The 23,102-nt window shown below is 37.3% G+C and overlaps 1 protein-coding gene across 3 annotated transcripts in view; it reads right to left on the bottom strand.

The window, feature by feature from the left end:
* LOC132130621 (follistatin-related protein 4-like) overlaps positions 1-23,102 on the bottom strand; it is a 205,511-nt gene that overhangs the window by 107,427 nt on the left and 74,982 nt on the right. For all 3 annotated transcript variants that reach the window (XM_059542391.1, XM_059542392.1, XM_059542390.1), the window contains exon 4: positions 12,720-12,947. In XM_059542391.1, the coding sequence (XP_059398374.1) occupies positions 12,720-12,947 (228 nt within the window). The remainder of the gene's footprint in view (positions 1-12,719; positions 12,948-23,102) is intronic.

A 23,102-nucleotide genomic window follows, 5' to 3' on the forward strand; every position in this document is an offset into this window, starting at 1 on the left:
CGTTTGAAAGAATCAGTTAAATAAATTATTCACTCATTAAGAGAGTGACTTGCCTCCTACTGGTGCTTTTAGTTTTGTATTAAGAGTATCATTTAATTATATATATATGATTATATATATTTTTTTTTTCTTTGTTGAATCAACATATGTCTTTCTAAATCTTTTTTTTTTGTTATGTCTGTTCTATGCTTTTCTCATTTAACACAAAATTGTGTGACACTTTATTTTAGTGTTACACATTACATGTACTTACTATTATAACAACTATTAATTGTGTATAATTACATTCTAGTAACCCTAAGCCAAACCCTAATCCTAACCTTAACCATATAGTTAGTAGATTTAGTTAATTAATATTTCTCAGTTCTTAAATGTATAATTACACTGCAACAAGGACACCTGAAAATAAAGTGTCCAAATAATGACTTAAAATTATGTTTTGGGTGTAATTTCTCAGCCAAAATTAATGTGCAATTAATTCAGTTAATTAATGGCCAAATCATGTAATTAATGAGCTTAAACAGTTTAATCGCTTGACGGCACCATTTATATATTTTATTTTATTTTCACAACCAGTATAGCATTTAGTATTTTTTAAAATAAATTTTCTTCAGTGTAAGAATGAAAAATGTCAAGTTATATGTTTCTCACATTCATTTTATAACTCTAGACTCTTACTGGATGACAACAAGTGACTCGCTCGCTCACTCTGAGTCTAAGGTCTTGTAGGTGATCAGTTTCAAAGACTTCAGAAAGACAGAGGAGAACTCGATGACAGAGGAACATCTGAGCAACACAGTAATCCTCACGGACCTGATGACATTCAACGGCATACTGGTAAGGGAGCTTTCAAAATATGTTAAAAATAGCATTTTAGTTTAACCGTTCAAAATTGTAAATTAGCGTTTCAAATTAAATCGCCCGAGACTGAAGTATTAGAGCTCATTTGGGTGAACGCCATCACTTGAAATTCCAGACCGATACGTCATGAGTGAGAGGCATAGAGAGAGATAAACGCATTATACAAGCACTGTCAAAGTCTCTGAAGCGGATGTTAGGATGCGCTTTCAGAGCAGATTAGCTTGTTTTGGAGCTGATTGTTGAAAGCGACAGTCTGAAATGAGCATGCTCCGTTTGGCCCTTTAGGCTCAGCCTTTTCTATTCAAGCAACTGAAGGCTTCAAGTCTCAAATGATGCTAATATACAACAATGACTAATAGAAAACAGTTGTCTTAACATTTGTCCTTTGGATTTATATGCAAACTATTCACACGCAGTTTAATTTACTAATTAGGCCTGAATCCACAAGTGTGGCAAGCGTAACATCAGTGACTCGAGAGCGGCTGAAGTTTTCTGAGTAAGTGGAGCTGCAAAAAGCAGACACAAGCTGATATTTTACACCAACAGCGTGCTGCATAGGATGCAAGTTAAAAAATATAATTTCATTTCACTGAACCAACCTACTGTGCATACATCAGTTAATGGGTTAGATTTAATTAGTGCTTCTCCAATGGCACATTTTGACTGTGTCAGTGTCTATTTTGTGACATAACGTAAATAAGCAACTAGTAAACATATCAGCTCGGTGACACTAGTGCTGGATTAACAATATCGATTTCTCGTTTCTCTCTTTTAGTTTATGCTGTTTTCTGTTGAAGCGTAAACATTATCTGTAGCACCTGGCTTCCAATAACCGCAATAAGCCTCTTGCTTTGCTAACTTTAACATGAAACAAAAGTCTCAGCTTTTCAATTCTGTCAATTTTATCACAAAATACAAAAAAAGAAATATGGTTTTGTCACTCTCTGATGTGTCGTGACAGAACGCTCTAGATGCCTCAGTTCAAGCAGCACATGAACTGATCATCTCTTCTTCTAACTCCTAAAAATTATACAGCATTTATGCAGATTGATTCAGATAGTTCTCTTTTAATAGCAGGTAAAGATATCATGAGAGATTCTGTCCCACCCACCACACCACTGCTGTTAAACTCCACAAATGATTTAAAGAGTATCATAAGTTCTGTAATGCAAGTCTTCTGATGCCATAAAATAATGAGGAACAGGTCTAAATATCAGTGAATACCTTCCGTTTTGCTCTCCTTGTTCAATTTACAATACATATCAGCACATATATATGGAGAAAAAGGCACACACACACTGCGCATACATTTCATTGGATTGTTGTCATTTGAACTTGGAATATGCATGATAATGAGCAGCTTTCTTGAAACATTTATGATAAGCAACAGCTACTTATCAGTCTTGGTCCACTCTAGTGCATACATATGCATCACATTTGAGCTTTCTCGAGTCTCTTGCAAATGAGAGTGATGTTTATGTGGCAGGGGACTTAAGTGGGAGCAGGGGACATTTATAAGTAGAACATGGCATCCATTTCAAATAGCAAACACTTTAATGCAATGAATCTCATGGGAGCAATAAAGTTAATGGCCATGTGACCTGTTTATTCACCATCGTTAAAGAAGGATAGAGATGCTTTTAGGCTCATTAATAATAAAAACAAAAGCAAGTTGAAGTTTAGCATGCACTGCACCTGGATATATTACTTTAAGGGAAAATTCAACACAACATGCTGTCTCTTATATATTTGCTTAAGTGACACTTTATGATGTCTGATGTCCGTGTTAAAGTGCCCCTATTATATCATGTAGTGTGTAATATAACTGTTGTCAGTGGAAAACGTCTGCAAAGTGTCAAAGATCAAAGTGCATGACAAATGGAGTTAGTCTCACAAAAGAAAGAATCGATTCCGAACTGCCTGAAATGAGTCATCAATGATTCCAGGCTTATTACCTGCACAGTGTTACAAGTAAACACATTACAAGTAACCCTAGCCAAGCAAACCAAGCCAGTCGATTTTGTCAGTCACACTTTAAAATACATTTTAGCTTTTCTATATTAAACTTACAAATTCCCACTCCGTGTTTTTACAATGACTGCACAGAGCAGCAGCAACAAGCATGTGAGTTTATCATGGCAAGCAGATACATTGCATGTGAATACAGTAAGTTATGTTCTGTCTATTTTTGCTGCACTAGCAATAAACACATTGAAAATAATGCACTATATTCATGCTATATATATCTGACTTTATTCTGGTTAGGTCCAGATTTCTCTGTTGTTGTTGTTGCATGTTGTAAAAACGTGTACTACGTTATACAACCCGAATTCCGGAAAAGTTGGGACGTTTTTTAAATTTTAATAAAATGAAAACTAAAAGACTTTCAAATCACATGAGCCAATATTTTATTCACAATAGAACATAGATAACATAGCAAATGTTTAAACTGAGAAAGTTTACAATTTTATGCACAAAATGAGCTCATTTCAATTTTGATTTCTGCTACAGGTCTCAAAATAGTTGGGACGGGGCATGTTTACCATGGTGTAGCATCTCCTTTTCTTTTCAAAACAGTTTGAAGACGTCTGGGCATTGAGGCTATGAGTTGCTGGAGTTTTGCTGTTGGAATTTGGTCCCATTCTTGCCTTATATAGATTTCCAGCTGCTGAAGAGTTCGTGGTCGTCTTTGACGTATTTTTCGTTTAATGATGCGCCAAATGTTCTCTATAGGTGAAAGATCTGGACTGCAGGCAGGCCAGGTTAGCACCCGGACTCTTCTACGACGAAGCCATGCTGTTGTTATAGCTGCAGTATGTGGTTTTGCATTGTCCTGCTGAAATAAACAAGGCCTTCCCTGAAATAGACGTTGTTTGGAGGGAAGCATATGTTGCTCTAAAACCTTTATATACCTTTCAGCATTCACAGAGCCTTCCAAAACATGCAAGCTGCCCATACCGTATGCACTTATGCACCCCCATACCATCAGAGATGCTGGCTTTTGAACTGAACGCTGATAACATGCTGGAAGGTCTCCCTCCTCTTTAGCCCGGAGGACACGGCGTCCGTGATTTCCAACAAGAATGTCAAATTTGGACTCATCTGACCATAAAACACTATTCCACTTTGAAATAGTCCATTTTAAATGAGCCTTGGCCCACAGGACACAACGGCGCTTCTGGACCATGTTCACATATGGCTTCCTTTTTGCATGATAGAGCTTTAGTTGGCATCTGCTGATGGCACGGCGGATTGTGTTTACCGACAGTGGTTTCTGAAAGTATTCCTGGGCCCATTTAGTAATGTCATTGACACAATCATGCCGATGAGTGATGCAGTGTCGTCTGAGAGCCCGAAGACCACGGGCATCCAATAATGGTCTCCGGCCTTGTCCCTTACGCACAGAGATTTCTCCAGTTTCTCTGAATCTTTTGATGATGTTATGCACTGTAGGTGATGAGATTTGCAAAGCCTTTGCAATTTGACGTTGAGGAACATTGTTTTTAAAGTTTTCCACAATTTTTTTACGCAGTCTTTCACAGATTGGAGAGCCTCTGCCCATCTTTACTTCTGAGAGACTCTGCTTCTCTAAGACAAAGCTTTTATAGCTAATCATGTTACAGACCTGATATCAATTAACTTAATTAATCACTAGATGTTCTCCCAGCTGAATCTTTTCAAAACTGCTTGCTTTTTTAGCCATTTGTTGCCCCCCGTGCCAACTTTTTTGAGACCTGTAGCAGGCATTAAATTTTAAATGAGCTAATTAAGTGGATAAAAGTGTAAAATTTCTCAGTTTAAACATTTGCTACGTTATCTATGTTCTATTGTGAATAAAATATTGGCTCATGTGATTTGAAATTCCTTTAGTTTTCATTTTATTAAAATTTAAAAAACGTCCCAACTTTTCCGGAATTCGGGTTGTAGCACTTGTATATCGTTGCCCTCTTGTTGATTTCGATTGCTTCCATTGTCCTCATTTGTAAGTCACTTTAGATAAAAGCATCTGCTAAATGACTAAATGTGTACATTTTTCGAAATTGTGATTTATACATCATCTGAAAGCTGAATAAATAAGCTTCCCACTGATGTATGGTTTGTTAGGAGGACAATACTTGTCTGAGATACAACTATTTAAAAAAAATCTGGAATCTGAGGGTGCAAAAAATAAAAATAAAAATAAATACTGAGAAAATCGCCTTTAAAGTTGTACAAATGAAGTTCTTGGCAATGCATATTACTGATCAAAAATTATGTTTTGATATATTGACAGTAGGAAATTTACAAAATATCTTCATGGAACATGATCTTTGGCATAAAAGAAAAATCAATCATTTTGACCCATACAATGTTTTTTTTTTTTTTTTTGGCTATTGCAACAAATATACCCCAGCGACTTAAGACAGGTTTTGTGGTCCAGGGAGACAAATGTTAATGCAAAAACATTGAGTATAAATTTATGCCATGCAACAGGCAGGTAGTATTTTCTATAAGCTGTTCTCTGCCAAAATTCATATTTGTCAGGCAAACTTTTTATGCAGATTTGGAGGCATCAGTAAGCTTGATTTGATTTATTAATTTATTTTAAAAAAAACATACAAAATGTATTTAAAAACTACATTGTATGCATATTTAGTTTTGAGTTAACATTTTTTAATAATTATTATTATATTTTATTTTTTATAAAATCAGTCGCTAATGTAAAGGGTGAGGATGTGAAGAGTCAGTGGTAAAGATATTTCAGACCCATATAGAATAAGAAATTCATTCAAGTGTTTTTGACCTTGGATGCATATAAACATATTGTAAAATAACTCCAAAACAGAGTGGGAACCTGTTAACCTGGTCAAAATAGCATAAGGCGGTACCTTAATTTCTAAACTACCGTACAAAACTGAGGAAGTGTGTTTCATAAAACCTTATGAAAAAAAAAACACAAAAAAACCTGGTGCATATATAGGCCACACACACCCTGTAAAGTTTCAGGAGTGACAACCGCATTTAAACTCTGAATCAGAACACCCTCTCAAAACTGACCTGACTGACATCATAGCAACATTTTGCCATCTCGTGCATTAGCTATCCACTATTTTTGACCAAAGGAATATCACAGTGACCGAAGACTCAATATATTCTGTGATTTTAATGAAACCACTGTCAACAGGGCCGTGTGTTTCGCTTATGTATGGAAGGTTGCTTCACAAAGCATACTTATGAAAGGGGCTGCCATGTCCACTTATTGTTATGCAAAACGATCCATTTTATGGAGTTAGTAGGCAGGTGCAGGTCCACTACAGCAAATCTTTAGCAGGCAAGCGCAGATCGTGATATTTAGTATGTGGCTTATTTTCAAGATAAAACATTTGAATTTGAATTTGAGTTTCTTATGGGCTTATTTTTTTATTTTTTTATAGCAAGATCTGGCAAAATTAATGAGTCTAAATTGTACTTTGTTACCTATAAATTCTTGCACCGTGAATACAGAAGAGACACACATCTCTGAAATGTGTTTAAATATGTCATTTTTAGTTTGCTGCAAAAGCGGTTGCCACTACCTGCAATTTTCAAGTCAATTCAGCTGCAGAATGCAGTTCTCACTCCTGTAAATGCCTAAACTGTGTGTGTACAGGACAGGATTAAGCACTAAAAGGTGAAATAAAGCTGAATTTACCTGCAGTGTGTATGTGGCCATGCACTACATGGACAAAAGTACTCACTTAATTATTACTTACTTATTATTAATAATCACTTAATTACATAAGTATTAGTGCATGGGCTCTCACCACTGACTGGAGATTAAATATTTATAAAAATCCACAATACCCAATAAAACAATGTTATATTGGGTCTTGTAAAAAAGTACTCTGGTGATGTCTTGAGAGAACACAGTGCTGACCCTGTAGTTCAATGTGATAGTTTTTATGTTGTGAATGTACAAGTCACTTCATACATCTCAAAAACATGTCTCCACGAGCAGAGAGGGATCATTAGGAGTTCTGTCACTGACACTGCAGAAACACCTCCCAGCATCCCTCTAACCACCAGAGATTCATTTGTACACCTCTTGGTGTTTTGATGGTGGACACGCTCAAGTTTCTCCCAGCTGCAGAGGCGTCCCGTTGCGCGCCAAGCATCAGTCAAACGCTCTCACGCTTTGTTGTGGCACTCCGGCAGCCTGCAGAGATGAAAGACACCTCTCCAGTGCAGTGTGATTTTGCTGCTGTTTGTATGTTGTAAGAGAGAGTGTTGGGATCAAAGTTGAGCTGAACAGTGACCCAGAACAGTGAGAGAAGGATATCCTACACAGGCACGTGCACAGGTAGGGCTCAACCTGTGCAGAGCACATGCCTTTTTTGCCCTTACACTCCGAAGTGCCCTTTTTTGGTGGTGTTTTTTTTTTTTTTTTTTTTTTTTTTTTTTTATCAATGCTATTGGTCACCCTTCACGTTGGTCTGTCTGTTTTACAAATATTTAGCAAATGAAAGTTCTTAAAACGAGCTTGTGTAAATCTTATTCGATCCTCAAGCTGTCAGTAAGCTGATAACTCCGCCCCCTCTATATTCATTGAATCAACTGAAGTTCCACAGCAGCCGCACAGTACACAACAGCTGAGCTGAACAAAGTTTTGCGAAGGGTAAATAAATATCTTGTTGTTTGAATAAGTACTACTAAACACTATGTCTATAAAGGCTCATATTTTATTTATTTGATGTCTGACTGACTCACTGACTGAGACATGTGGGACGTCGCCTGAGAGAGAGGGCTAGCATTTGCCATCTAGTCATAGCCAATACATAGCCAACACTTAAATAGCCTGTGCATATAGTAGCATTTCATCTTTTATAAAATGCCATTTTGGCCAAATGCATTTTACCACAGGAAAAACTGAGCGCTCCGTCTATATAGCTACAAAACCTAGTTTGTAACCTGTAGATGAAAATGTAATGTGATGCCGGCAGCGGCAGGCGCCGTCGCCGTTTTAATGACGGACAAAAAAAAATTCACATTTGCACACATTCGCTGGTCAAAAACTATATATTGATAAGTAATACAACAACATATAATTTGTTTTTACCATCGGAAAATCATAACAGGTGCGCCCCCGCGCTGTGTCGTACTGGAACTTACACAGAGCGACAAGTGATCCTCGTCACCTAGATAACATATTTCTAAGAAATTTCTTCTTTGATTTATGATTGCTGATACACTTAATGTATTAACATTTAGGCTAATCATGTTATGGTATACTCTCCCCTCGTCCTCACATGTATAAAATGTAGTAAAATATGGTTTTAATACAGTAATGTAGTAGTAACTAAAAAAAATTACAGAAGATCACTGTGAAATCTTTATATTTTATCATGCAGAATGTAATTCATGATTCATTCCAAGGCTTCATTTATTTGATCCAAATTACAGCAAAAACAGTAATATTGTGTAATATTTTTTACAATTTTAAATAACTGTTTTCTATTTGAATATATTTTAAAATGTAATTTATTTTTGTGATCAAAGCCGAATTTTCAGCATCATTACTCTTCAGTGTCACGTGATCCTTCAGAAATGCTTTTCGCTGCCTTTCATTGCTGGCTTATTTTAGGGAAAGTGTAGTGAATAAGAGACCTTCAAGAGACCAACATTCCTAGTCCACCACAGTATCAAATTTTTGCCAGGTAGGCGGATACATGTTGGATATGTTATAGTAACGGTATGGCTATAGTTTCTTATAATCTGGAATTGAGTTGGACATAATTACTTAAATTATATTTCAAAAAAGTTTGTCAAAAATACTTGACTCATTGCTCACCTTCCCCTCTTCTCAATGTCATTCATAATCATGTTAACCAAATAATACAAATTAGCTTATAAAACTAAACAGAATAGCTAAAAAAGAGAATATATATAATTTTTTTCTTTGCAAAGTTCATAAAAAAGTGCATAAAGTTCAATAAAAAAAGATTTTGGTTTCTATTTGGTTTTATAAGCTAATTTGTATTATTTTGGTTAACACGTTTATGTATGAGTCAAGTATTTTTTTCTCTATAAATGCAATTTAAAAAAGAGGGAGTACACAAGAGCAATTCACAAACACAGGACCCTACAAATAATACAGACAAAAAAAACTTTTTTTGCACTTACATAAATTTGGATTACTTGGTGGTTGCAGTGCAATGCCCCGTAAGGAGAGAAATAAGAAAAAGAAGGAGAGGGAGCGACAGCAGGCAGCCAAGGGTAGCAGCTCACTTACTTCATGGATTAGGCCAGTTTGTAGCAGGGAAGAAGAAAAGGAAGGAAGTAGTAATTCAGATGTAGAGAGAGAAGCGATAGATGATGTACAAGAATTTGCAGCTCACTTACTTCATGGATTAGGCCAGTTTGTAGCAGGGAAGAAGAAAAGGAAGGAAGTAGTAATTCAGATGTAGAGAGAGAAGCGATAGATGATGTACAAGAATTCCTCCAGATTACTAAATAATCTTGATATAAAAAAGGGAGGGGGGTGCCCTTTTTCAGTTTCAGCACATGCCCCTCAAAAGGTCTGTGCACGGCCCTGATCCTACACAAGCATCAGTAAGGCGTTTAAAGATGCCTAATTACATGATATGTACAAAATTATAAAGGTGCTCGCTGAATAGAGCAGATGCAGAGAGAGAGAGGCGTGTGCGCGCCCTGGGAGAGAGAGAGAGAGAGAAAGAGAGAGAGAGAGAGAGAGAAAGAGAGAGAGAGAGAGAGAGAGAGAGAGAGAGAGAGAGAGAGAGAGAGAGATCATGCTAGTGCGGCACTACCGGAGAGTCTCAGAGGCTAAATAAGGTCTGTCAAAAAAAGTCGCTAGATTTGTCGCTAGTCGCTTTTTTGGAAAAAAGTCGCTATGAGGGTCTGGAAAGTCGCTAAATCTAGGGACAAAGTCGCTAAGTTGGCAACACTGGATAAATCTCTCTCTCTTTTTTTTAGACGACGTGAAAGGGGGCGTGTTTCAAGATATGCAATGGAGTAGACCAAACTAAACAGGGAGGGAGGGCAAAACACTCATCCAAACAAATGCTTCATTAAATTGGTGGTATTGCCAGCTTTGGTTGCAATACTCTTATCGCATATGTTGCACTTTGCCACACTTTAGACCTCTTTGGCATTGTAAAACGGAAACGTTTTGAGAAAAAACAACTACACTTGTGCTGTGTGACTGCGAGTATCTTCAGAAATCCTCCCCGTCACGTCACGTGGTGGTGGAGAGCCAATCACGGCGAATTTAGGTCCTTACATACACGTATGCTACAAGCTCACACAGACACAGCCGCTTGGCAAAAAAAAAAAAAAAACGTCCGCTTGGCTTTTGGAACCGAAATTTGGCACCGAAAGATAAATAATTTTTCAATACTCATAGTATCGAAGTTTTTCGTTCGATACCATAAAGGCATCGAAGTTCAGTACCCAGCCCTAATGACCACTTCACTCAACGGTTCTGTGAATCACTGCACAACACCCTTAGCAACATAAACAACCTATAAACCCAAAATTAACTGGTAGATATATTGATGTGTACGAGCCTCTGTGTGGAAACCCACAGTTTCCGAAGTGTGGAGGGAATATAACTGCATTTAATAGCTTTCTGTTTCGGGTATTGTACTGTATGTCCATCAGAATACTCTGTAATGACACTCTGAAACTCACACTGTGCAGCGAATCGGTCTGTTATAAACTGAAAGACAGAAAATGTTTCTCATGCCGAGAGATAATCAGATGTATATGTATGAGAAAATATCAAATATGGTGTTAAAAAATAAATGACACCTGGAGTTATTTCATAGCCATCAACTCCACCGAGAAAAAAAAGGGACAAAAAAATCCCCACAATGACCTAAAGACTGAGCAGACAGAGCAAACAAAACCCAAATCATGAACAAATGGAGATTCTCAGATATTTTCCTCTAAAATACCCCAGTAATCTCACCTGTGAGATCTCAACATTGTCTCAAACTGTGCTCAGATTTGTCAACATCTGCAATCAGAAGTCAGAGATTTAAACATACTGAATATACAAACTCTACAGCTATTCAATCATTGTATACACTCTCAGTGTCTAAATCACGTCTAAAGACTTCAAAACTGAAAGAAATAAACAAATAAAAGAATAAAATCATAAAACTATTGAGATGTAACCCAGAGCTCCCTAAATCTCCTGAGCTGTGAGTTATAAATGTGATCTTGGCTGTGTATGAGCAGAAAAACTGATTTAACCTTCAGGATTAAAAATCATCATAAAACCAAGCCCTGACACATGGCATGATGTATAAATTCCTCCACAAATATACACACAAGACTCCTTTCCTTAAATTTACACATGCTGGAATACATAAGCGAGGCATTCCTTGCGATTTCCCTGTTCTCTGTAAACTGGATTAAAGGTGCAGTATGTCAACGTTATTCTTTTCCTTCTCGGTGTGAAATACTTTATGGATCTCCTCAGACCGCACACCTCAGCTGTGCACAAAGGCACTGTGCATTATTATTATTTATGAGGTGGGACATTGTCAAGTGCTTCTTGTGCTTTAGAATGACCTTCATTTAGTTAGAGGCCATAAACCTTGACTGTCTTACCACAAGGTATATTCCCTACATGACACCACTACAGATCAAATCTGTAGCTTATGAATACAACTCACATCTTATATGTGCTGTCTAGAGATGAGCACCTGACATAAATACAGTTTGTGATGTTATAGCTGAGATGAAATCATATGGTGAATCGTTATGAACATGGCTTGTATTTTTGTCTTGATTTCCAGCACAGATATCCTAAAAATATGTTTTTTAATAGTTGCTTTAACAATTTGTGACGGATTCATCTCACGATCACTGTTTTATAATAAAAGCATAGTCGTGCCAACAGGTTAAAGGGGATAGTTCGTCCAAAAATTTGAACTCTGTCATCATTTATTTACCGAGGTGGAAGGAAGTGGTTGCACAAACAAAAGGGTTTTTAAGACAAATTGCAAATTACATGGCTACTTGTGTGATACATATATCTAAGTTCTAGAACAACATATGCTCCCATCCAGACATCGTCTCTTTCAGGAAAGAACTTGCATTTACCAACATGACAATGCCAGACCACATACTGCATCAATTACAACATCATGGCTGCGCAGAAGAAGGATCCGGGTACTGAAATGGTCAGCCTTCAGTCCAGATCTTTCACCCATAGAAAACATTTTGTGCATCATAAAGATGAAGATGCGACAAAGAAGACCTAAGACAGTTGAGCAACTAGAAGCCTGTATTAGACAAGAATGGGACAACATTCCTATTCCTAAACTTGAGCAACTTGTCTCCGCAGTCCCCAGACGTTTGCAGACTGTTATATAAAGAAGAGGGGGTGCCACACTGTGGTAAACATGGCCTCGTCCCAACTTTTCTGAGATGTGTTGATGCCATGAAATTTAAAATCAACTTTTCATTTTTTTTCCCTTAAATGTATCATTTTTTCCCCTTAAAATGATACATTTTCTCAGTTTAAACATTTGATATGTCATCTATATTGTATTCTGAATAAAATATCATCTAAAATATTGCATTTGTATTTACTACAAACAACAACAGTAACACTTATATTAAAGGTTTGTATAAATAGTTTTACTGTTTACCACACTTTTTTTATTCTTTTTCTATCTATAGCGGATAATGAATCATAATTCACAGAGAATTTCTTATGTCCACATTGAAAATTAAGTTGGACTGAGCTCAGAACATCCCCCATAAAAAAAAATGCATTTGGAGTAGCAGCAGATGTATTGACTGCACATCAATCACAAGCACTGGACACTCACGCATTGCAGCGCTACAGTAAGGAACATGCATCTCACCTTTGAAAAAGCAGTCTTTGCTGTGGACCACATAGATTCTCCTCCGCTGCAGGCAAGCAGTGCGGTACAGCTCGCAGTGGTTCTCATAAAAGCGTCCGTCAGAGCCACACACAGGCACAAATGAAGTGTGGCAGCTTTCCTGGCACACACACTCGGCACGGCCTGTTACCTCCCTGACCACACACTCCCGACCCCGGCCACAGTATGTCCTCCAGCATGGACCCTCATCTGCAGAGAGAAAAGGCTAAATGTTAAAATCATCATGGTTTTGTGTGTGATTTACCAGCCTGTGAAACAATGTCATCAATCCCTCTTAGCTTTTATGAAACTTTCATATATTATCATTATGATATTAAAGGGAAAAGACTGTAAAATTGCTATGGTAAACACCTATTAATTGGTTAAGAGTAAGGTGCCATACTATATAATAGATACAAGCTTACATAAAAAAATTTTCTTTATGTAATTCTTTGAGAAGGGGTTTATCAAGCTAGGTGGTGCATTAGAAAAGGGGCTCATCTCCTGTTTCCAAAATGCATCACAAAGTGCTTGAAAAAGCTGTAAACTAATTCCACATTGCACAAGGTGCAAACAACCTTACGCCTGTTTCACACATACTCTGTCTGCAGTGCGTATATACCTTGCATATGTTTTTATGCACCCATGTTAACGGATTCCAATTGCATTCCAGGAGCGTTGCGTCTGCAGCAGTGCAACGATCGTTTATGTACTGAGTAGCAGACTGCAAACGCGTCCTGTGTGAAAGCACATCGAAAATGATATCTGGTGTCTGAATAATTTTTGGTTTGACTGTTAAAAATACAAAGTAATTCAGTAAAGAGCAAAGATTGATTTTCATTTTCATTTTCTTGGATTAACATTACAGCAGCCAGTAGCTAAATTAGGCGCGGTCCCCTTTACGAGACGATGAATGCATCCAATATAATACACATCCCATTTTTTTCCTCAACTGTTTACTTTCACTTAAGAAATAACTGACAGTTTTTTCGAGCATAATTTCCAAGGTGGATATTTTGAAATATTTTGTATGTATTTGTCGGCACAAGAGCAAAATTAAGCAAATTCGGTGTTCAAGTGTTTGGAGACGCCTTTCTCTGCGTGAGCCCTGAACACCAGAACACCGCGAGTACTGAATTGGGCTCTTTCACATATTTTTGTTTGTTCAAACTGCGATTTGTATTTGTTCGTTCGGGTGCAGGAGGGACTTCGAGGAGAACTTCGCAGAAGAGAGCTCGGTTCAGTGTCGCTGTCCGTGATACGCGGCTCTCTCTCTGCGCGCGCACCGAACACAGCGCGCGAGTAACCGGCTACTCCGTTCAGCTTTCCCGCGTCTTGTGTTTGGATGCTTTAATGTTTAAATCGACAAGCGGTAAAACACGTGAAAAAGATAAGCTTTCGTGACGATGCGCAGCAGTGGCCGGTCAACTGTCCTGAGCATCTTTTTAGGCTGGCCTCAGCCAGTCGGTTATATAAAATATCAAGGTGAAAGTCATCATAGCTTGCTTAGTATAGACCCAGCTCCCAACCCAACTCTGAGAAGAGATTAACGCCGATATTTTTTTTATCGCCTGATAAGAGTCTCACTTTAACGCAGCACGTTAACACCGTTAACGGCCCACCACTAATATATATATATATATACCGTATCACTGCCACTTTATTAGGTACACCTGTTCAAACTGAGCATCAGAATGGTGAAGAAAGGGGCTTTGAACGTGGAATGGTTGTTGGCCTGAGTATTTCAAAAACTGCTGATCTACTGGGATTTTCACGCACAACCATCTCTAGGGTTTACTGAAAATGGTCCAAAAAATAAAAAATATCCAGTTAGCGGCAGTTGTGTGGATGAAAATGCCTTGTTGATGTCAGAGGTCAGAGGAGAATGGGCAGACTGGTTAGAGATGATAGAAATTCAACAGTAACTCAAATAATCACTCCTTTAAACCAAGTTATGTAGAACACCATCTCTGAACACACAAAATCCTGAACAGATGAGCTACAGCAACAGAAGACCACACCAGGTGCCGCTTCTGTCAGTTAAGAACAGGAAACAGAGGCTACAATTCACACAGGCTGACCAAAATTGGACAATAGAAAGTTGGAAAAACATTGCCTGATCTGATGAGTCTCGATTTCTGCTGCGACATTCAGATGGTAGAGTCAGAATTTGATGTAAAGAACATGAAAGCATGGATCCATCCTGCCTTGTCTCAATGGTTCAGGCTTTTGGTGGTGGTGTAATGGTGTGGGAGATATTTTCTTTGGGCCACTTCATAACAACTGAGCATTGTTTAAACACCACAGCCTACATGAGCATTGCTGCTGACCATGTGCATCCCTTTATGACTACAGTGTACCCATCTTCTGATGGCACCATGTCACAAAGCTCAGATCACCTCAGACTGGTTTCTTGAACATGACAATGAGTTCACTTTACTCAAATGGCCTCCACAGGCACCACATCTCAGTCCAATAGAGCAGCTTTGGGATGTAGCAGGAGATTTGCATCATAGATGTGCAGCCGACAAATCTGCAGCAACTGCGTGATGCTATCATGTCAATATGGACCAAAATCTCTGAGGTATGTTTCCAACACCTTGTTGAATCTATGCCATGAAAAATTAAGGCAGTTCTGAAGGCAAAAGGGGGTCCAACCCGGTACTAGCAAGGTGTACCTTATAAAGTGGCCAGTCAATGTATATATTGCTATATACATATATTGTTATATTTACATTTTTAAGTGAAAAAGAACAAGTATTAATTGATAAAACATAAATTTACAAAATTCACTGTGTCACATTTGATGCTTTTTCGTTTAAATGTTTCTTCTTAGTTTTTTTTTCTTTCTGTTATGTACATTAGGGTTTCATGTGACATATTTTAATGTGTGTTACCATGGTGGTGCTTTTGTGTTTTTTATATTACCTTTAAACAAAATATAGGTTTTAACTGTACATTTAAGTTTAATATCTAAAACCTAAAATTTTGATACTGTATTTTTTACAACCTTTCTGCCAACCACAGCTGCTTTTCTTTTTTTTTTTACTGTTAATTTTACAGATTTTTTGAATGACACATTTTACAGTGTGGGATCCCTCAACATTTTCATATGGGTTTTTATAATGGGGATTTTTTTATTTCTGAGTGAAACAAGGTCTGTCATAGATATACATTTATAATACAATGTTAATTGCACACTCATACTGAAAATGTAAATTCTGATGCGTTTGTTTATTTTTAATTTCAATATCTTTATTGTTTTTTTTGCTGGGAACATCAAGTCAACGTATAATAACAATGATTTTACAAAATAATCGTTCCACAACGGTAATACCCCAATAAAACCCTCCCTCAAGTAAACAACCCACAGCCTCCAAAAAAAAAAAAACCCAGCAAATTACATAAATAATAATAATTAAAAAAATAGTAATAATAACCAAAAAAAAATAATGAAAAAAAAATAATAATATTGATATCTTAAAGCATTTTAAAAAATAAAATAAATTATCAGGAGATGCTCAGCTTAAGTGTCTTGAGAATTAGCTAGTAAATACTCTAAAAAGGGGTGCCACAGTTTATTAAAGGTCCTTAAAGATCCAGTCTGTGACAGTCTGATCTTTTCCAATTTAATGCAGGTGAACACTTCTTTCAGCCATGAATCAAAAGAAGGGGGTGAGGCATGTTTCCACTTCAGGAGTATAAGACGTCTTGCTAGCAAAGTGGTAAAGGCTAGAGCCTTTTGAACCGTTACAGAAAGGTTAAGTTCAATGGCCATCCCAAAGATGGCTAGAAGAGGATTTAGGTCAAGATCTATGGCAAAGGCTTCTCTCAGAATTTTGAATATTTTAGTCCAATAATCATATAATTTAGGGCATCCCCACAGCATATGAATGAGATCTGCTGGTGATTGCTTGCACCTATTACATGCATCACTGACAGACGGGTATATTTTAGCAAGTTTAGCATTTGTGTAGTAAACCCTATGTAAAATCTTACACTGTATCAGGCCATGTCTTGCACTTATAGATGACGTGTGGCGTTTGTTTATTTTTAAATATGTTTCTAATAAGTAATTACATGAGAACTTTAAGGTGTGAGTGTGTGCAGTTTGCAATTAGAACAAAAAGTCCAACTACAGTAATTACATTTACCATAAACCTTACTTTGCTCATTAATTAAAAAAACCCACTATACAAACAAACAAACACAAATCCAATCACATTTTTCTCTGAACATCCTCTTTGGGTCTCACATTACAAAATGAACCTGAGTTGTAGTAGAAAAACAAAAAACAGAACAGCATGTTTGTAAAGCAGTTTGGACACACTTTGGTTCACTCGATCCCAGATAGTATGTTAAAGTTTCTCCAGCCAAGTCTAAAAGCTTGCTCCCTGATGATTCCTCCATTGGCACTGGAAAAGATGCTGAGGTCTGGATGCTTTTTCCAGCACTGCAGGTGTGCAGTAAGGGAAAACTTCTGTTGGAGCCGCATGCTGGATTTTGGGCTAGTGCAATGTCCATGCCAGTTTTAGTACTTTCTTTGGGTGACAGTTGATAGGCAGGAAATGATTCCCTATTATGTCCTGACCGCTGACTAAGAGCACTGGAGTGGCAACAAACTTGGATCGGTGACGCCTATTCTCTATTACATGCAGTTAAATCTGAACATTAAAAAAGTACACATAATCAGACAGTAGAATGTGTTGACTGTTAGAGATTAGGAGCGAGTCATTTTCAAACATCAAGACCAATACAACCATGAGACAAAACATGATACTTTCTTTTCTAAAGATAATATATACATTCTGAGACAGTCAGACAGGATTATACAGCCTAGAAAGAGAATAATCACTTAAAGCTTTCATTCACTTCAGTTCATCACGATCTCATGACGTTCCATTAATTAATGAAGCTGTCTGCACTGCTCAATGAATCTTTTATTTACACATTGTTATAATGAGAAGACAAGCTTACAAAACTCAGCACTTGACAAAAACTCAGCGTTTTGAGTGCTGAGCCCAACATCGTGACCTTCTTTCTCCATGTCAAGGTTGCAGACAATTACCGGATCATTTGTTTTCCCTGAACATTGAAGATTAAGTGCTTAACTGAGTTCTGCTTCTGTGAAAATGACTTGCTCTTTCTTGGGACACATGCTGTCCGAACATCTCTTGCCTTTCCCAGCTCTTTCTCTGCCCCAAGTTAAACAATCTGGTCCAAAATACAAAAGCTCCTTTTACAGCACTATTAGCAATTCTGCAGGGATGTCAACCTCTTTGCAATCGTGGCATGCGCTTGCTGACAATTCCCAACTGCACTCCACTCTGATTTACTTAAGAAGCTAAAGAGTTTTTTTGTAATCCATTCAGTGTGGGCAGTGAGACAATGTTGATACATGATTCTTAAAGGTTCCTCTGAAAGCTCTCAAACTCTGCCAAGCCGATCAGCAGTAGAGCTAATGCGTTTGTTTATCATGACCATTCTTGGGACTGTTAAGAAGCTGCAAGCCATTGCTGGTCCGTCAGCAATTGCTCCAGGCCTGGATGACAGATGCTCAAACAATTCATTGGAATCACCCAGGGAACCACAGAGGAAAAGTTTGCAAGTATTGTTCATCGGCCGTGGATTGCTCTGGATCTGATCCCACTTTCATCAAGAAAATGTGACTAATTGATTCCTTTCACAGGGAGTCTAGCAGACAAGAGCGACAGTGGTGTAATCCCTGAAAGCTTACATCATATGAACAACTTCCTCTCTGACATTAACCACAGACCACCCTCCAACCTCCAGGGCACATGCATTGTAAAGTTCTGCCAGACAGAATTTGGCTTGTCAAGTTTCTCAAATGATGAAATGTCATTAACCACCAACCCCCCACCGAATATTCTGTGAGGTAAACATGAAGATCCTTTAACATCCATGGAATCTTTCCACTGAACAAAAGGTTCTTAATGATATTAAAATTTCTTCACACAAAAAAAAAATGCTTCTTTTCAGAACTGTGTACTAAAAAGTTCAGTCACACTTTAGTTTGGGGACCAGTTTTCACTATTAACTAACTATTAGCAATGACCTTTTCCTCAATAAAGTCATAATTTGGTGCTTGTTAATAGTTAGTGTTGGTATGGGGTAGAGTTAAGGGATCTAAAATATGCTCATGCATAATAAGGGGCCATTCACACAGAATGTGTCTATGTCTAAAACACAAGACGCAGAGCTCAGGAATGGTTATTAAAAAAGTGCAGCGCTAAATTAAAGTGTTACCAAACATTCTTTGTGGGAACTCAAAATCTTTATTTTATGGCTGTGAAAACAGACACAAATTATAATAGAAGAAAGACACATATGAAATCAACCTACTTGAAAAATAAAATCCATAAAAAATGAATAAGAAATATTTTAGGTGCCACATGTCACGTCACATCACAAAAAAAAAATTAACATTCTGTTGTTGTTCTAAACCTGTATGAGTTTCCCTCTGCTGTTGAATGCAAAATAATATATTTGAAAAAATACTGGTAATCGAAAAAAAAAAAAACTACACTATTGGAGTCAATGAGGACCAGAAACTGTCTGGTTATGAACGTTCTTCAAAATATTTTAGGTTTAAAACAAGTTGAGGTTGAGTAAATGATGACAGTATTTTTATGTTTGGGTGAAGATCTCATCATATAATGCCAGGATCTCATATAGCCTACTACTACACTTGCTTTATCTTAAACTGTTAACGTTCATGTGAGACACAAATTACTGTGTTGATGAGGATACTCACAAAGATGGGCATTTTGACACATAACTATGTGTATCTGAACTTTTTAAAACAAGGCACATAAAAGAACTCCAGTTTAGTCAGGTGCTGTACAGTGTTGCTCCATCATCAGCTTTAGTAAAATAACCTGATAGCTGGGGATTTTACTGACTATGTTTTATCTGTGGTTTGTCTTTTACTTTTTTCTATTTCTTTTGAGCCTCTCTTAAACATATGTTTTAGAAAAGCTGACATTTTTACTAATCAAAGATTTTTCTTTGCGTGACTATTTCCAGGTTAATGCCAGAACCAAGTGAAGAGTGGATGTGAATGCGGACATCAGGTGCAGCTATCACTTAATAGATATGTGTACAGTTTGTTCAAAAGCCAAACACAGAATAAATGGCTGTTGGACCGGATGACTGATTGCCTGCACTGGATTACCTTGACCCCCCAATTTCCGCCCCAGTTGCAAAGTCGTTTATGGTGTATTGATTATGTGCTTTTGTGCTGAGGTGTTTTTCCTGTTCTCACACTGTGCTCCCCAAAGGAGCATAGTCTGGGTGTTGTTGTCGTTTTTTTCTCTTCTCTTCCCTAATGTTATGCTGTATCTCTTTCCCTAGTACTACTGTATTTCGTTGCCTTGTTCCCACATGTGCAATGACGATAAAACTGAATCTAATCTAATCTAATTTAAAATGCATTTGATTGGTAAACCAAATTCAAAGATGATGTTTAAGTCTCTAATGGTAGTAAATGGAATTTACAGCAAAACTCCACTAAATAATAGCGCTAATAAGTGGGGGCGTGGTTGGGCGTTTTCGTGATTGGTGCTCCGGTCAATACTCCACAGCCAATCATGGGCCCCCACCTTGCTTGGGCCCTTGAGATATTCTGGTCACATGACATGGCCCTCTCAAAGCAACTGTGACAAATAAATAAAGAAAACAGTTTTTTCTCGTCATCAAGTCTTCAGGGATATTGGATTTATTGTGAAGCAGATGAACGTGATTGTAAGGCAGCATGTCATGGTTGAATCTCTCTCTGAGACCAGCCACAGCAAAATGATGTTGACAGCACAGGAGATATCTGAATATCAATGCAGTGACACTCCGAGCATGTGCTGCTTTCATTCTGTTATCATCCAGCGTGCTTCTCTGTATAAAAGTACAACATTATTAATGTTTTTGAAATTTTTCCTCAAATAATTCTTTAGCCACTTCTTCAGATAACAGAAGAATCTCTAACAGAACACTCTCATATCATTTCAACTGGCCACACAAGCAGAAAGAGAATGTGAATGTTTGGCTGATGCGGTGTGACTAGGGCTGTCGAAATTAACAATATTTAACACAATAAATGCATCATAATTTTTTTTCCTGGCATCCTTTGGATACCGTTACAGTAGAATATTAGCATGCTATCAAGCATGACTTTAAGAGTGATATGATCAGGTCCCTGTGAACACAGGCATCCGACATGTGATGCTGCTTCAGACATTCATTGAATCTCTTTTGCACTTCAACAAACAAAAACACACATAATTATGTCAAAATGTTATTTTTGGTAAGTGACCTCATAAAATTGTTTATGTTAAAGGGGTCATATGACTTAAATTTTTCCTTTTTCTTTGGAGTGTTAAAAGTTCTTGGTGCATAAAGAAGATCTGTAAAGTTGCAAAGAATAAAGTCTCAAATCCAATGAGATATTCTTTATTAAAGTTAAGAGTCAACCACACCCCTCTAAACCCAAATATTCAGATGTATGCAACGCATTTTATGAAGGACTGTTAATTGATCCTGGGAGAATAGACTACAATGCTGACTGTTCTGACTCACAGACTGTAAGTACGTTTACATTTTGAATAATTTGCCACTGATGATTCAAACGCAAGTTTTAAGCAGTATAGAGTATACTTTTTGTTTGTTGATTCTCCGATCACAAATTCAGATATGGTTTTATGTTTACGTGGTGCATTATGCAACGCAACACGTAAAAAGACAGTAAATCATTATAATCATTATTTATGTCCCCACTGGATGCAACAAATGCCTCGTTTGTAATGGGTTTTAATGTTTTTGTCTGGTCGAGCTGGGGGACGGCATAACAGTATGGTAAGGGGTGTAACATTTCCGTCACACACTTGAGGTATTCGGCCAATCACAATGCACTTGATAGCTGGCCAATCAGAGCACACCTCTCTTTTCAGACCGATGAGCTTAGTAAAAATCAGAAAGAGGGGCATAGAGGAGGAACAATAATGTACATGATGTGGAAAATAATGTGTTTTTTAACCTTAAACCACATTAACATAATAACCTTAAAACACATTTCATTACACCAAATAAACAAAATAATGTTCTTTTTAGCAATGTCATATGACCCCTTTAATCAAGCTTAATCAATAATAATATGTTACTTATTAAAATATGCTATAATATATATGAACATAAACCTGAAGCACAAACAAACTGTTCAAAAACATAGCAGTGATTCAGCAAAATAAAACATTATAGGGCTGGGCATTTTTTTTTCAGATTTTAATGACTCAATTGAATGTAATTTAAACAATGAATCAAGGCTTTGAATAAAACAACATGTAAGTGTTGTGTCAAGTAATGGTTAGTCTAACGTGGTACACAGAGAAAGGTTTTTTGTTTTTGTTTTTTTGTTTTTTATAATAAATAAAATGAATATAAAGTAGATAGAATAGCAACAGAATAAAGAGTAGTGTTAGAGGGTCAAGTGCAGAGGGAAGAGATGTCTTTAGACCTTTCTTGAAGATGGCTTAAGACTCGGATTGAGTTGGGCAGGTCATTCCACCAGCAGGGAAGAGTTAATGTAAAACATCGAACATTACTAAAACGTAAAAAAAAAAAAAATACATCTATACATATATATATATATATATATATATATATATATATATATATATACATCTATACATATATATATATATATATATATTGTAAACTTCATACACAAGGCTGAGAGGGTTAGCTCTGGGGTTCAAAGTAAATTATTCACCAGGCCGAACTTCACTGGAGCGAACTTAAAGTTCTTTATTTGTCATAAAGCAGGGTTAAGGGTAAAGGGGAGAAAACTTGAACTTAGATACTTCTTTCTCAGGTTGCTCCTTTTTGCATCAATTTACTTCTGGAAAAAAAGGCAGAAGAGGTGTAGGATTAGTCAAGTAGATTCACTTTACTCAGGCCGCCAATTAAGCCTCTATCTTCAACAAGGTAGTTGGGCTGGCTGGGCTTGAATGCATCCAACACTGAGTCTGTCCTCTTCCCCTGCTTCTCTCTACTGTGGCTTCTTTGTTCCCTTAGTATGTGATTACTAATTGGGCCGGACAGCCTGCAGCTGAGGCTGCCTGTCAGAGGGGAATGCTGCACACCTGTGTTAGAGCTGTCCTTGGTCCTGAACACCACTGTATCACCCAGACCTTGTGTCCTCTGATGGTGCTCTCCATGGTGCTGCAGGTGACTGTGCTGCGTTGTGATGGACTGTTTCCTTCTGGCCACCACAATATATATATATATATATATATATATATATATATATACACACACACACAGTACAGACCAAAAGTTTGGACACACCTTCTCATT

This window comes from Carassius carassius, chromosome 47, assembly GCF_963082965.1.
Source record: "Carassius carassius chromosome 47, fCarCar2.1, whole genome shotgun sequence".
NCBI classification, from domain to species: domain Eukaryota; kingdom Metazoa; phylum Chordata; class Actinopteri; order Cypriniformes; family Cyprinidae; genus Carassius; species Carassius carassius.